The sequence below is a fragment of the Dryobates pubescens genome, chromosome 17, assembly GCF_014839835.1.
Source record: "Dryobates pubescens isolate bDryPub1 chromosome 17, bDryPub1.pri, whole genome shotgun sequence".
NCBI lineage: Eukaryota > Metazoa > Chordata > Aves > Piciformes > Picidae > Dryobates > Dryobates pubescens.
Window position 1 is genome coordinate 8758583 of NC_071628.1, and position 12860 is coordinate 8771442.

The 12860-nt window shown below is 49.0% G+C and overlaps 1 protein-coding gene across 1 annotated transcript in view; it reads left to right on the top strand.

The window, feature by feature from the left end:
- The window catches only part of SMAD3 (SMAD family member 3), an 85643-nt gene extending 72783 nt beyond the window's left edge, over window positions 1–12860 (top strand). The window contains exons 6-9 of the mRNA XM_009903876.2: window positions 4601–4813; window positions 5479–5616; window positions 8390–8534; window positions 12606–12860. Of these exons, the coding sequence (XP_009902178.1) occupies window positions 4601–4813; window positions 5479–5616; window positions 8390–8534; window positions 12606–12729 (620 nt within the window). The 3' untranslated portion in view covers window positions 12730–12860. The remainder of the gene's footprint in view (window positions 1–4600; window positions 4814–5478; window positions 5617–8389; window positions 8535–12605) is intronic.

Here is a 12860-nt window from a genome sequence, read left to right on the forward strand (position 1 = left end):
ATGAGGGTGGTGAGGCACTGGAACAGGTTGCCCACAGAAGTTGTGGAGGCTCCAAACCTGCAAGTGTTCAAAGCCAAGTCAGATGGAGCCCTGAGCAACATGGTCTAATAGGAGGTGTCCCTGCCCATGATAAGGGGGTTGGAACTAGACGATCTTTAAGGTCCCTTCTAGCTCAAACCGTTCTGTGATTCGATATCCAGTCATCTCTTCTGTATTACTGAAAGACAAACTGGAGAAAATACAGAACAAAACTAGAATGAGAGCAGAGTTGCCAGTGATGTGGCCATTGGGAATGAAGTCAGGGAGTTTGTGCTGGCCAAGGGCCAGGCCTGAGGTTGCATGTGCATTGTTTATTGGAGCAAGGCAGTCCCTTGGTGCACAGGAAATCCATTGTCAGTGTTTGCACCGCAAACGACTTGACGCAAAAGCTGTATGTGAAATAAGCACAGACCCTACCCTCACATCATAGACTCATAGAAGCAGTAAGGTTGGAAAAGATCTCCAAGATCATCAAGTCCAACCATTAACCCAGAATTGCCAGGTCCCTCAGCAACTCTTCTAGATGTTGTTTGAGCAGTTCCAGGGACAGTGACTGCACCACTGCCCTGGGCGGCCTGTTCCAGTTCTTAACCACACTTTCAGTGAAGAAATTGTTCCTAATGTCCAAACTAAACCTCCTGTGGCACAACTTGAAGCTGTTTCCTCTCATCCTGTTTCTTGTTATTAGGGATTAGAGAGCAGCCCACACCCTGGCTCCAACCTCCTTTCTGGGAGTTGTAGCGAACCAAAAGGTCTCCTCTCAGCCTCCTTTTCTCCAGGCTGAACAATCCCAGTTCCCTCAGCTGCTCCTCACCAGCCTGTTCTCCAGACCCTTCACCAGCTTTGTTGCCCTTCTCTGGATGTGCTGCAGCCCCTTAATGTCCTTCCTGGAGTGAAGGGCCCAGTTCTGTCAGTACCATCAGGCTCTCTGATTCTGTGTTGAAATGCTGTTTCCCAGAGCAGCCCTTCTCAAAGTACCAAGGGGAAGGGAGTGTGCACACATTTATCTTCCTGTGTCTGAGGAGGGAGTTAGATTGAATGTGGCTACAGCTTCCCCAGGTGGGTAAAGTGTCAGTAACTTCTGATGACATTGTGTCCCAAATGCACTGACTGAAATGAGGATAACAGCCACTCTTCTGCTTAGAGCACAGTGTAGAGAGTGCAAAGCAGCCAGCATTTTTCCCCTCTGCAGCTGAACAGATAGGGCTTTCCATCTTGCAGGGAAGATGCATGGGGAGCGTCCCAATCCTCGGTGGACACTTGTGAAAGCAAAGCTGGAGTAAGTCAAGGTTGAAATTGTACAGAGGCAATTCAAGCAGGATTTGCCTGGTTTTAATGCATCATGTTTGAGATGATTGTGTAGCCCCTCAGGATTCTTCAGCTCTAGCAGAGCTACATTCTCTTACTTTTCCCCGAGCAGTAAATCCATAAATTTAAAAGGAATATTCAGGACAACTCTAACATAAGAGGAAACTCAGCCATCCCATGACAGCTTAAGCTAAAGCCTAAGACCACAAATCACAGGAGAAAGCAGCTCGGTTGCATGTTTTAGAGAGAGATTTTTCTTCAAAATAGGATTCCTTGGTTTGTGTCTTTCCTCAAGCTGCAAGTAAGCCAGAAATAAAATTTCCGGCCGTCCTTTGGTGGGGAATCCGCGGTTCCCTTGAGCCTCGCTACCGAGCGGAGGTGGTTTCTGAAAGAGAGGACCACAAAACCAGCCAGAGCAGTAGAGGCTTGTGGTGTTTTTCTAACTTGAATAGTACCAGTCTGAGGATGTGACTTAAGGATCAACAAAAGTTGATTTGTTGGGGTTTTTCTTCTGGAGCCGAGCAGCCTTTCAATTAGAAAAGCACTTGCTGCAGACTGAGAGCGCAGTCATGTGGAACACAATCTGTTTTCTTAAGTGGGTGGCCACACCTTAATGACTCTGATTAGTGCTGGTATTTGCTGTACCTCTGTACAAACTGCACTGCAGTCATGTGAAGCCCGGAGCTGATCACGATGTCTACAGATTCCTGCTGCTAATGGATGAAATGGGGCTGGGATTGGGAAACTGGCGGTGTCCAGTGACCTCATATGTCCTTCAGGGGACAGTAAAGTTGTGTGTCTGCTGGATGTGTTCATTAGCACCTTTGCATCACAGGAGAGGAGGAAATTCTTTACAATGAGAGTGGTAAAATACTGGAACAGGTTGCCCAGGGATGTGGCTGAGGCCCCATCCCTGGAGACAGTCAAGATCAGATTTGATACGGCCCTGAGCAGCATGATCTAGTTGGAGGTGTCCCTGGGATTGGAAGTTGGACAAGATGACCTTTGAAGGTCCATTCCAACTCAGTGCAGTCTGTGACTGTGTTGATAGGGGCTTGCCTTAAGCTGCAAAACAGTTTAAAGTGTGACAAAACCAGAGGTGTGCTTCTCAGATCTCTTAAGTTGAGCTAAGTTCTTCTTTTGAACTAAATTCTTCTCTTGCTTTCTGTTAGCTTTCATGTTGAGCATTATGTCCTTTACTGTAAGAGGAATACATCCTGATTCTTCTGTGGGTGCAGTGTGTGGAGAAGAGCAGGAACATTGAGTTTGGCTTGTGATGGAGCATTTTTCTTCAGCTCATAATGGTTAAGGAAAGAGAAAGATGGTGAAAAATACCTGGGAATGGGCATAGACTCTAAAATTCATGGTCTTTGAAGGTCTGCTAAGGATTAGAGAGCTCCCTAGATGCTCTTTTATTCAATTCCTTATTTTCTGTCAGCAAAGCTTGTGACAAGGCAAAAAACAAAGGTTTTCTCCTGATTACCAGCTGCTTTGGGAACTCAAACACCACAGAAACAGAGAGGAAACCTGCATGTCTTGGCTGAAGTCAGGTTGCTTCAGCCTGTTCCTAAAGATGGGAGTAACAGCAGGTACCAGGTGAGGAATGACTCTCAAACCTCTGTGGAGACTCTCTCCAGTGTGAGAGGAGGCTGAGATAGTAAAAACCTGCCTTTGATTTTTTTTGGAGCTGATCTCTTAAGCCCCAGATTTGCCTAAGCCTTGCAGGAGCAACAGATGGGAAAGCCTATGGAAAAAGCTGGGTTTTGCTGCTTGATGTTAACTCTTTGGCCAGATGGGAAGCTGTTCTTTCTGCTTTTAAGCACCATTTGAAAGGGGATGAAGTGATAAATTGGGGGGAGGACTGGAGGGAATTCTTTTCTGGTTTTATTTCTTGCATTGAATGTGGGGAATAGAGCGCTTATCAATGAGCTTGGGCTGCTTTCCACTTCCTCTGCTCAGCAGATTCTTGGCTTGCAGAGCAGGACTGGGCACCAGCTAGTGCAGTATTTCCAAGGATATTTGACTTAAGCCTTCCCCTGCTGAAATCTCACTGGCTTCAGTGGAAGCAGTTAAATCATGTGAGGCCGCTTCAAAGTCCCACCTTTCATTGCATGAAGTATTGTCTTCCTGAGGCTGCCTCAGCCTGGGTCTGCTCAGCTTTGCTCCACAGCCTGAGTCAAACCATAACCCAAATAAGAGGTGTGCCATCATCTGTTGGATGGGAAATGGACTTTATTTTGATAATTTGAGGTGAAGTGTGCTGGAAAAAAGTATCTTAAGTTTTAAATCACTTTGATACCAGCATTATGTTTGGTTTGGTGTGTATTGCAGGCATCTCTACTGGTTTCATCAGTGCTAGAGAGATGATAACAGAGTCACTAAGAACAAAAGCTGGACTTGCTGGCTGAGTGGTGTAAGCTCACAGCATTAGAGTTTTGGAGATGCTGAGGGGACTGAAACACCTCTTTTATGAGGAAAGACGGAAAAAGTTGGGTCTGAGGGTGAGGAGGTTGGGACCAGGCTTTTTTCAGTGGTGCCCGGTGACAGGGTAAGGGCTAACAGGCCAGACTTGAGCATAAGAAGTTCCATCTAAGCATGAGGAGGAACTTGTTGAATTTAAGGATGATGGAGCCCTGGAGATGGCTGCCCAGAAAGGTGGTGGAGTCTCCACGTCTGGAGACATTAAAAACTTGCCTGGATGTGTTGCTGTGTGACCATCTCTCGGTGAACCTGCCTGGGCAGGGGGAAGGGGGAGGTTGGCCTACATGATCTCCAGAGGTCCCTTCCAATCCCTACCATTCTGTAAGATCTGAAAGCAGGTGTGTGGTCTGCTCTAAGTTGTTTGGGGTTGGGGTTTTTTCCCTTCTTTTTCTCTCCTTTTCCCTTTCTAGGTTACAGGCTACCCAAAAGCGATCCCACATTTCATGGTGTCAGTTAAACCATGACACATAGCAAAGCTAAGTTTACCTTTTCAGTTTTCTCCAAGGGTGAAGATAGCTAAGTGACACCCCCCCTGCTGAGTGACTAATATCTCTGACTATTTGTGAACCTTCCCTGTGCCAAAAGCTTCAGGGGTGATGTAACTTTCTAGCTGCGGTCCGTTCAAATCTGTCAAGTAATTCGAGTTTGGTGGTTGAAGTGAGCCCCAGGAATGGAGCAGAACAGTAATTCAAAACTGTCACTTTTTTTTCTTGTGTGTGTCCCTTCCCCTCCTGACGGGCCTGTGATCCATTTTGCTTTGTATTCTGTGCAGATCTGCAGCCTGTCACCTACTGCGAGCCCGCGTTCTGGTGCTCAATATCCTACTATGAACTCAACCAGCGAGTGGGAGAGACTTTCCACGCCTCTCAGCCCTCCATGACCGTGGATGGTTTCACTGACCCCTCCAACTCTGAACGCTTCTGCCTTGGCTTGCTGTCTAACGTGAACAGAAACGCGGCGGTGGAGCTCACGAGGAGACACATTGGTAATTTCCTGGCCTTGGTCAGTCATTTGCAAGGGTGAAGGTGGAGACCTGCACCTAAAGCTTTTTATTTGTCAGCACACAGAATCCCAGTGTGGTGGGGGTTGGAAGGGGCCTCTGGAGATCAGACAGTTCAGTTGCCCTTGCCAAAGCAGGGTCACCCACAGCAGGTTGCCCAGGATCCCAGGCTAACCGGGTGGGTTTAGAATCTCTCCAAAGAGGGAAACTGCAGAACCTGTCTGTGTAGCTTATTCCAGTGCTGGGTGTCAAGAGGATGGGGCCAGACTTTTTTCAGTAGTGCCCAGTAATTGGACAAGGGGTAAGAGGCATAAAATGGAACCCAGGAGGTTCCACCTAAACATGAGGAGAAACTTCTTTGCTGTGAGGGTGCTGGAGCCCTGGAGCAGGCTGCCCCCTGCCTTAGCAGGCAAGATGGACTAGATGATCTCCAGAGGTCCCTTCCAACCCCCACCATGCTGGGATTCTTTGGTTCCTAGTGGGAATACCCAGTGGGCCAAAAGAGGTGCTCTTCATTTACCATCCTTCATGGGTTAGCTGCTCTTTGAGAGCTGTTTCCTGCAGAGCTCATCTGCATCTGTACCAGCTGCTCTTGCAGATTTTGCAGGTGGTTCTTCTAAGCTAAGCCCAGCCTGTGGTCTGTTTTGTAGGAAGAGGAGTAAGACTCTACTACATCGGCGGCGAGGTGTTCGCGGAGTGCCTTAGCGACAGTGCCATTTTTGTCCAGTCTCCCAACTGCAACCAGCGCTATGGCTGGCACCCAGCAACAGTGTGCAAGATTCCACCAGGTAAGGAAGTGTTTCCCTTAGGGCTGTGATCCCAACAGGCTTCACCTTCTGCAGACAGGACTTGTTATGGAAAGCGAGCTCTGTCTCAAGGTGGGCACGGATTTGCTGACCTCCCTTCTCTTGACAGCGATCGCCAACCTTTACCCTATTTTAAGCAACCTGACAACTTGAGCAGGGCATTTTTTATAGCATAAAGGCTGAAGGCACTGATAGAGCAAGCTCCAGCAATTGTTTGCAGCACATTCATAGAAGCAGGAAGAAACAGGACTTCAGGATCTGAGCAAAACTAAAAGCAGAATCTGCCACTTGTGCTGTGCAGTGTGTTAGCCATCCATTATTGTTCTGTAATTATCTGTCATGCTTATAATTTTCTGTACCTTTAAGTAGAAGAATATAACCAGAGATCTCTTTTATTAACTTAGATTCACTCATAGTAATTCTAAATTGTGGGGGTTTTTACTGTTCTGTATTAAAACTTCAGCACCCTTTGTAGTAAAATTTCACCCCCCTCTTCTGACTTAGCTTTAGTCCATGGAAATCACATCTGCAGGCACCCTCTTGGTCTGGTTACAGCAAGTGTACATCTGAAGTCTGCTGAAAGATTGCAAGAGAATGTATTGCAGATACCTAGGAAGAAAATACTTTGTTGTTGGACACATGCAGAAGAGCAACGGTGAGAAGATGTCACTCCAAAGGGAATGTAGGCACTTAGCTAGGCTTACAGAAGCCTTTATGCAGCTCAAAGTATGTATGGATTTAAACCCCAAACCTTTAGAAATACCTGAATAAGATGGACTCTCTTTTGAGAACCAATCCACACACTGCAGACTCTGGCCCATCTTAACTGCTTTCCTTCCTCAGATGCTTAGGAGCAGCTGCCAGTGTTGCAAACATGACTTAATTCTCCAGCCACATCACAAGAGTCCACCCCGGCTGGAGTCAACATCTGAAGGCATGAACAACCCACATTTCCGCTGTAGATTCCTCTAAGGCACAGTTTTTGGACTCCAGCTCTCCCCACTTTTGCCACAGTCTTTGGCTGCCTTCTCAGACTCCTCTTCAGCTCTTTTCTGGGTCTGAAGCAGATTCTTTATTGCCTTTTTGACAAGATCAAGTTGCACCCGCTCCCCCTGGGCACAGTGCTGGGAAGATCTGTTCCCATCCAGTCCTGAAGTCTGAACAGCTTGGCAATCTCCTCCCGATCAGCATTCCTGCTTTCCTCTGTGCTCAACCAGACCCTGATGCTCTCCCACTTTGTATTCCTCTGCCCCCTTAGGCTGCCTGACCCAGCTTCCCTTCAAACTCTCTGCAAGATCCACAGCACTGGGGCTCTGCTCTGTTCTGCTCACTAAAATGGGCAGTTGTTTCCGCAGCTGCTGAGCTGTCGCATGTGGTTATGCTCTGCCCTCTGCACTTGGACCCAAAACAGATGACAGTATGAGTCCAGCCCAAGGGAGCAGGCTCTGAAGTGATTCTTTAGGAAAAAAAAAAAAAAACAAAAACCCCTACAATTCATCCCAGTCCAAATGGTTGTTTTTCAGGCTTGGCCCATGTGTAATCCCAAAGCACATTGGTTGTGTGCCAAGTTGCGGAGTTCAACTTGTTTATGATTATCTGGGAGAAAGCAAGCCCAGCAACACCTATTGGAAGAGTTCTGGCTTCATTTACTCATTCAAATGATGAAGGCTGTTGTTGTATTTCACCTTTAGTATCTCCAGCCAGCTGAATAAGTTGTCCTCAGTCTTCTAGCTGGGACTAAACATTGGGGGAAACCCCTGTTTTTTAAAGGAAAATTCTTTTGTGCATGGTAGTTGAATTTAAGAGAGGACTAACACAAGAAGGACATGGACCTGATGGAGTGGGGCCAGAGGAGAGCCACAGAATTGGTCAGAGGGCTGAAGCACCTCTCCCGGGAGGACAGGCTGAGGGAGCTGGGGTTGTTCAGCCTGGAGAAAAGAAGGCTCTGGGGCGACCTTATAGCTGCCTTCCAGTACTTGAAAGGGCCTACAAGAAAGCCAGGGAGGGACTTTGGACAACGGCTTTTAGTGATAGGACAAGCTATTGGAGCAGGGTAGATTTAGATTGGATATTAGGAAGAAGTTCTTTACGATGAGGGTTGTGGAACACTGGAATGGGTTGCCCAGGGAGGTAGTAGAAACCCCATCCCTGGAGATGTTCAAGGTCAGGCTTGACAAAGCTCTGAGCAACCTGGTCTAGTTGGGGATATCCTTGCTGACTACAGGGACCCTCAGAGGTCCCTGCCAACCCACAGCTTTCTAGGATTCTAGTTTCAGTTCGTCTACCAGCCCTTTTAACCCTGATACCTGGTTTCTGGTTTGCTAGAGTGGCTTCACTTCAAGACTCCTCCAGTTAGTCTGCTCCTGGGCACCATGTAAATTCAACACCAGGGAGTCCCTGTTTTTGGCCAGCACTTTCCTTCCTCTCAGGCCCCACAGTGATTGCTGCCATCAAGTGTTAGTCATAGTTGGACTTTTAAATCACAATATGAGGGAAATGGAGATAAAGAGGAGGGAAGGAGGTTCACAGGAGGAGCCCAGTTTTGGTCTCATACTCCTTGTTCCCTGTCCTTAGCAGCATTTTCTTCCTTTCCAGCATAAGAGCTGTGTAAATGTGGCAGCCTTGATCCCTTTTCATGTGTCTAACCAATCTGCCTGTGGCATCACAGGGGAGTTTCTTTCCATCCTCAGAAAGAAAGGGGTTCCTCAAGTGTTCCAGCTCAAACCTTGCTCTTGTCATGTTCCCTTCTCCTCAGGATGCAACTTGAAGATTTTTAACAACCAGGAGTTCGCTGCTCTCTTGGCTCAGTCTGTCAACCAGGGCTTCGAAGCTGTCTACCAGCTGACCAGAATGTGCACCATCCGAATGAGCTTCGTCAAGGGATGGGGAGCAGAATACAGGTCAGCTTTTGCAATGGGACTTCACAGTGGGCTTCTGCTTGCCATTGCCACTGCTCTATTGCACACCCTGGGAAGCATAAAGCTTCTGCACTCTGCACTGTCTCTCCTCAGACAGGTTGTAGCTGTTGAGAATGTTGATTTCATCTTTTGTTTTTCCCCATCCTATTTGTTTAGGGCACATTTCATGTAATCTATCTGGAGGACTTAAGCCTGAGAATAGCAGATTTAGCCTGGATATTAGAACGAAATTCTTTACAGTGAGGGTGGGGAGACACTAGAACAGCTTGTCCAGGGAGGATGTGGCTGCCCCCTCTCTGGATGTGTTCAAGGCCAGGCTGGATGAGGCCTTGAGCAAGCTGGTCTAGTGGGAGGTGGCCCTGCCTATAGCAGGGGGGTTGGAACTAGATGTTCTTCAAGGTCTCTTCTAACCCAAACCATTCTATGATTTCAGTAACCATGTGTGTTTGGTCACAGCCTGTATGAACCTGAAGCTTTACTGAAGCTCAGCAGATAATTCCAGATGGCCTGTGTGGGAGCCATGACTATTTTTTCCCCCCTGAAAATTAGATGTATTTTTGATAGTTCAGGCATTTTATGACTACACTGTTCTCTGGTCAGGATCAGTGTGAGTGCTTCTTAATAGCTATGGGTTGGGTTTGGTGGTTTCTATCAGGGACTAAGGGAATCTGAGGGTGCCAGAGCCCCAGAGCAGACTGTCCAGAGAGGCTGTGGAATCTTCTTCAGAGAGATTCCAAACCATGTTGGACATTGTGATCCTGGGCAAGCTGCTGTGGGTGACCCTCCTTTAGTAGGGGAGTTGGACTGGATGATCTCCAGAGATCCCTTCCAACCCCTGTCATGCTGGGATTGTGTAAATTAAGATAAAAGCAGAGGAGTTTCAAACTTTCTGTTTGGAAGAACCGTTGGAGTGAAAGCTCCTCATCCTTCTCTTGGTGCTTGTCACAGGACAGTCCCTTAGGTGTGACTGGAGGCAGTGAGAGAAGCAGGGTAATTAGTCCCATTGTATATTGAAGGTAAAAAGGAGGGTCTGACGTTTGGGATCTGTGATGTGGTCATTCTGACAAGGGGTCAGTGGAGACAGCGTGAGGGACTCTCGTGTTGCTGTCCTTTCGCTGCCCTAGCAAGCAAACATCCCCCAGTATCGCAGGGAGTCAAAAGCAGAGACAAAATGGGTTGGAAAATGAAGGTGGTTTTATGGGAGAGAGAGAGCTGGCCAGGAGAGAAGCCAAATGTGATTTTGAAATACTTGACTCTGTACCCTTTACATCTGTGGCTCTAGTTAAGATCTGGGGGCAGTCCCTGCCTCTTGGAGCCCCCAGGCTGTCTGCCCGTGCTCCCCTTGCCCAGCTGCCTCCAGCAGTATCAGCTGGAGCCTGGGCCCTGCACGTTACTCTCCCACTTTCTTCATTTCTCCAGATGTTTGGAGTCCATTTTGTTTTGAAATCGTCCTGCAGCCGGGCCAGAGCATTTCAGGCCTGGCTGTGAGCCACGGCTGGTAATGAGCTCCAGATGAGCATGACTTACGGAAAGTCAACTATCTCATTAGAGTCCTGGAGGCACCGAAACCCTGCGCCCGCGCCGGAGCCGCTCTCCCGCTCCCTCATTTCCCTGCCACAGAATACTACAGCTCCTGCCCTTCTCGGAGCACGTTCAGCTGTCAGGCTGATTCAGCTATGAGAACGTTACTGCTGGAGCTGCCTCCGGAGCGCTCCTCCACTGATTTCTGGTCGAGCTGCTTGGTTTTTCGAGCGGTCTTTGGCGGGGCATTGAGGGCTTTTGTGTGCCAGGGACTTGGTAGAGGAAGGAGGGAGAAGCTGAGTACATAAGCAGCCTGTGGCATGGAGGTTCTCCTCTGCCCAGACAAAACCTGGTGGAGAAAGCTGAGGGCACCGAGAGCTTTGAGGGTTTGCCTTTCTGAAAGGCTGGAGCCAGAGTGTTGTCCATTGAGGTGGGAAGGCAGAATGAAGCTTGCTGTGATAGGTTTATGGAGGGCAGAAGTGTGGCAGCCCAGAGGCTCTGGGTTTCTGTAGGCTGTTGCTGAGACAGCTGAAGGGCTGCCTTGTGTCAGGCTGGTTTCAGGCAGCAGAGGGGAATGCTTTGATGTCAGGAGGACTTTATTTTTTCCAAGGGACCTGAGAGGTTTGTATGCTTCTCTTGAAGCCAGCAGAACAAGAGAGGTGCTCTGCTCTCTGTCCTGCACTTCTCTCACCCAAACAGCTCAGGAGACACCCTTGGATGCAAACCACTTGCCATTAGGCTGCTGCATGGGACAAGCCCCTCCCATACGCCCACTCTTGGGGCACAACCTGGACTGCCAGCTCTGGCCAGCCACGCCTGAGCTGGGAATGGGTGGGGTCCCTGCAGGGAGCTGCTTCCATTTTCAGTTCAAAGGAGGAGAGAGACAGATTCACCAACAGAATGAGATACAGCCCTTGGCTGAGGCCTTGCAGAGCTGTACCCCAAAGCCCTGCTTCTCTACCCAGCCATGGAGGGGTAGGGATGCTCGTGGGAGCACAGAGTAGCCCCACAGAGCACAGGGTCCATTTTCAGCAGTGGTTTCTCCCCGGGCCCCACAGACTTTGGGCTTCTCCCTCCCACAGACAGCTTCCAAGGACAGCTTCTGTGGGGAATGAGGGTGTACAACAAGGCTGTCTGCAGGCTATTTCTCCCTCTTCATAATCCTCCTCCTCCTCCACAGCAGCTGTCCCTGCCTCTCTGTCTAGAACAGGACTCCTGCCATCCCTCAGCAGAGGAGGGAGAGCCCCTTGCCCTGGGCCTTGGCTTCCCTTCCCCTCCTTTCCTCCCCATCTCTTCCTGCTTTCCCATCTGGAGACACTCCGTGGGGTCTGGCCGCCGGGAGAGTAAGAGAGAAGCAGACAGGAGAGGGGGAAGGTGCTTTGTGGTAGGGGAAAGCCAAAGGATGGTGTGTGCTGGCCCAGCAAGGATCCCCCTCTGCTCGCTGCCTGCAGCCGCTGACTCCTGAGGGACTTCAAAACACTGGGCTGGTCACCGTGTTTCTGCTGCTGGGGGTTTTCACTCTGTAGCATTTCTGCTGCTTTTAAGGCAGCTGATCAAATGCAGATCTGCTGGAGTGCCCCATACACAGCATGTGTGGTGTGGCATTCAAACCTCCCCTGGCTCTTGGGGGAGAGGGCTTGGTGGGGCTGCAGCAGGGAGTGTGAGTGGCTCGGTGCTGATCTCTCTCCATCACTGCCACGTTCTGCTAAGACCTAGAGACACAAGGAAAAGAGAATATCCTGGAGGAATGTCACCTGTTTGGCAAACTGCTTACATTTGGGTTGGAAAATACCTCTAAGATCTTTGAGGCTTGCTCTTCTTTGGACTTGGTCCAGCAGCTCAACATCCTTCTTGTAATGAGGGGCCCAAAACTGAATCCAGTATTCAAGGTATGGCCTCACTAGTGCTGAGTCCAGGGGGACAATCACTGCCCTGATCCTGGTGGTTGCACTCTTGTTGATCCACACCGAGAATGCTGGTGGCCTGCTTGATGCCTGGGCATACACTGGCTCATCTTCAGCTACTGTCCACCAACATCCCCAGGTCCTTTTTCCTCATGCAGTTTCCAGCCACTCTGTCCCAAGCCTGGAGTGTTCCTGGGGTTGTTTGTCCCAAGTGCAGCACTCAGCTGTGCTTGGGAGAAGCAAAAGCTGCACAATAAAGCTGCAGAATTTTGTGGAGATCAACACCTTCCTTTCCCTTCAGGGAATCAGATGCTCTTGTTTTCAGGGATCTGAGTAGTGAATAGGTTCTATAGTGAGCTGCTCCTGTGGGACTGTAGGAGCTGTAAAGAGTAAAGGTAGGGGGTTGAAAGAAGTTGGCAGCAGAGGCCAAAACCCAAACTGCATTCAGGAGAGAGAGAGAGAGACTTTCCCTTGGCCCCACGTGCAGGGCTATTGTCTAAGCAGGAAGGAATGCTTCAGTAGCTGGAAAACCTTTTCACATTGGTAAAGTTTTGGAAGTCACATTTATGTGGGCTTTTTTTTCCCTTCTCTCCCTCCCCTGCTCCCTCAACCCCCTTCTCTCTTGTAGGCGGCAGACTGTGACCAGTACTCCCTGCTGGATTGAACTGCATCTTAATGGTCCTCTGCAGTGGCTGGACAAGGTCCTGACACAAATGGGCTCCCCCAGCATTCGTTGTTCCAGTGTCTCCTAAGGAAACCTCTCCTGGGGGGCAGGTGAGGGGGGAAATAAGGACTGGAGAATGGAATTGGCTTAACCCTTAACAAAATGCATAGTAAACAAATTCCCAGTTATGGAGGTGAGGAGGAGGGAAAAAACCTGCTA